The 2,359-nt window shown below is 39.9% G+C and overlaps 1 protein-coding gene across 1 annotated transcript in view; it reads right to left on the reverse strand.

Annotated features, from left to right (window-relative positions):
- Window positions 1–2,158, reverse strand: part of LOC106868206 (organic cation transporter protein) — a 39,873-nt gene extending 37,715 nt beyond the window's left edge. Inside the window, exon 1 of the mRNA XM_014913369.2 lies at window positions 1,897–2,158. Coding sequence (XP_014768855.1) covers window positions 1,897–2,039 — 143 coding nt within the window. The 5' untranslated portion in view covers window positions 2,040–2,158. The remainder of the gene's footprint in view (window positions 1–1,896) is intronic.
- Between the last annotated feature and the right edge of the window lie 201 nt (window positions 2,159–2,359).

The raw sequence follows: 2,359 nt of genomic DNA on the forward strand, positions 1-2,359 counted from the left end.
TAATATATAGCATAATATATAGCAAAATATAATAATATATAGCTAGACTTTAGATCTCAGGCATTTTCAATTTCTATAATTTTTTTTTATTTCCTCTTCACTGAACGAACGAACAAACCAGCCAACGAACCAACCAACCAACCAACCAACTAACCTACGTTTATATTTGCTCTTATTTCATATTGCGATTTTGAATTGTGTTTTCTGTGATTTCATATTTCTAACAGCAAGGAGGCGAGCTGGCAGAAACGTTAGCACACAGGGTGAAATGCTTAACGGTATTTCGTCTGTCTTTACGTTCTGAGTTCAAATTCAGCCGAGGTCGACTTTGCCTTTCATCCTTTCGGGGTCGATAAACTAAGTACCAGTTGCATACTGGTGTTGATCTAATCGACTGGACTCCTCCACAAAATTTCGGGCCTTGTGCCTAGAATAGAAAAGGATATTTTTAACAGCGACGACGCTTCTTATAAAAGACAGGGCTGACAATTTCCTCACTCTGCACTAGAATCCAGTTTGTTAAATAAAGATTTGGAATCAAGGCGTGAAACCCCGCCCCCAAAAGAAAAAAATAGGCACACTGTAGATTATGGCAACGAGGGTTCCAGTTGATCCAATCAATGGAACAGCCTGTTCATGAAATTAACCTGCATGTGGCTGAGTCCTCCACAGACATGCGTACCTTTAACATAATTTACAGGGAGATTTAGCATGACACACTGACTGGGAAGAAAGGCAAAGCCAAGCCCTGAGGAATTTAAATTCAGAACATAAAGACGAACGAAATGCCACAAAGCATTCTGCCCAGCTCACCACCTTAGGGACACTAATGGCTATTGGGGAAGACGTGTAGCCTAATGGTTAATATGTTGCACTCATAACTGCAAGGTCATGGTTTCACCTCCCAGACCAGTCAACACATTGTGCTTTTGGTGTAAAACGTTTCCTTTCATGTTACTCCAGTTTCCTCAGTTGAAAAAAGTACCAGTAATAAATTGGTGGAGTGGTAACCCACTCAAGAGGAGGGTTGTATTTTTAGTCATTGAAAGTTGGGCTGTGTCCCTGCCAAATGAACTGATAGGCTCAAGACAAACCTGACCGGTCCGCAACTGGTCTTTACTGGTATTTCATTCTATTGTCCCCATAAAGGATGAAAGGTAAAGGTGACTTTGATGGCATTTGAACTCAGAATGTAAACGATTGTAACTAAATACCACAAATTATTTTGTCCAGTTCCCTAACAATTCTGCGAATCCACAAACGAAATAATAATCGCTTATAACAAAAGGCACAGAAATTTGGGGATTACGGGGTGGGGTTGGTTGAAAGCCTTAAATCCCAGTACTTGACCCCAGAAGGTTGAAAGCCAATGGCTGCAGTCCAATGGTTGAAACAAGTAAAAGATAGAAATATAAAAATCAGGAATTCTGGAGTGAGGGATGAGGGTACCCTTGATTAAATCAATGACACTACATCGATGTCTGAAGGGGTTTTCAAAAAGGGAGACAAAAGAGATGGCTCCGATTATAGGGGAATCTCCTTGTTGAACCTCCGTCTGCAAGTCTATAACTAGGTGCCTGGGAAAGAGATTTAGGAAGTTGCTTCTGATAGGACCATATGGGTGAGGTATCTGAGGACTCTGCTCCCATGACCCTTCAAGGAATTATGGGCAGAGAATATGCAGGGATGATCTCAAAAGGTCGATAAAATCAAGGGTAAAGTTTTCAGGTATCGTAAACCCATGGTGATGGCGGTGTTGGTGGGGTGTGAGAAAGGTTTTTAACCCAAACAATAAAAGAAAAAATCTCTGAAGGAATTTTTGGTTTGAAGCACCACTATTTGAACCACCCACCTGGAATAAACAATAATACGAAGAAATCATTATTATAAACTTACCTGTAATCTAAGTCAGGTGCAATAAAAATTATGCTTCCAATTTGTAAACCATCCATAATGGTAGAAGAGAAGAGGAAAGTTAGCATCAGTTTCTGATAAAGTCCACATCCTCCAATTGTTCCAATCACTTCTTCGTAGTCCATGGTGAACAAACCTATCAGAACAAATGTGTCGTCTGCTTCAAACAATTTCTAAATGTGTCTGCCTCTGTTAGCGATTATTTCTATCTCCTTTCATGCATATATAATATACGCATCAGGTATACAAGTGAGAGTACTTGTTGGAGTGTAAGTGGTGGTATGGGGGAGAGGGGGAAATGTGAATGAAAGACTACTATTTCTAATTGGGTGTTGTATGGGAGTGTGAGGGGAGGGAAAAAGACAGACAGAGAAAGAGTGTATACGTATGGGGGAGGGGTGGATAAATGTGTGTGTGTATATATATATATATATATATATATATA

Source organism: Octopus bimaculoides, chromosome 10 (genome assembly GCF_001194135.2).
Source record: "Octopus bimaculoides isolate UCB-OBI-ISO-001 chromosome 10, ASM119413v2, whole genome shotgun sequence".
NCBI lineage: Eukaryota > Metazoa > Mollusca > Cephalopoda > Octopoda > Octopodidae > Octopus > Octopus bimaculoides.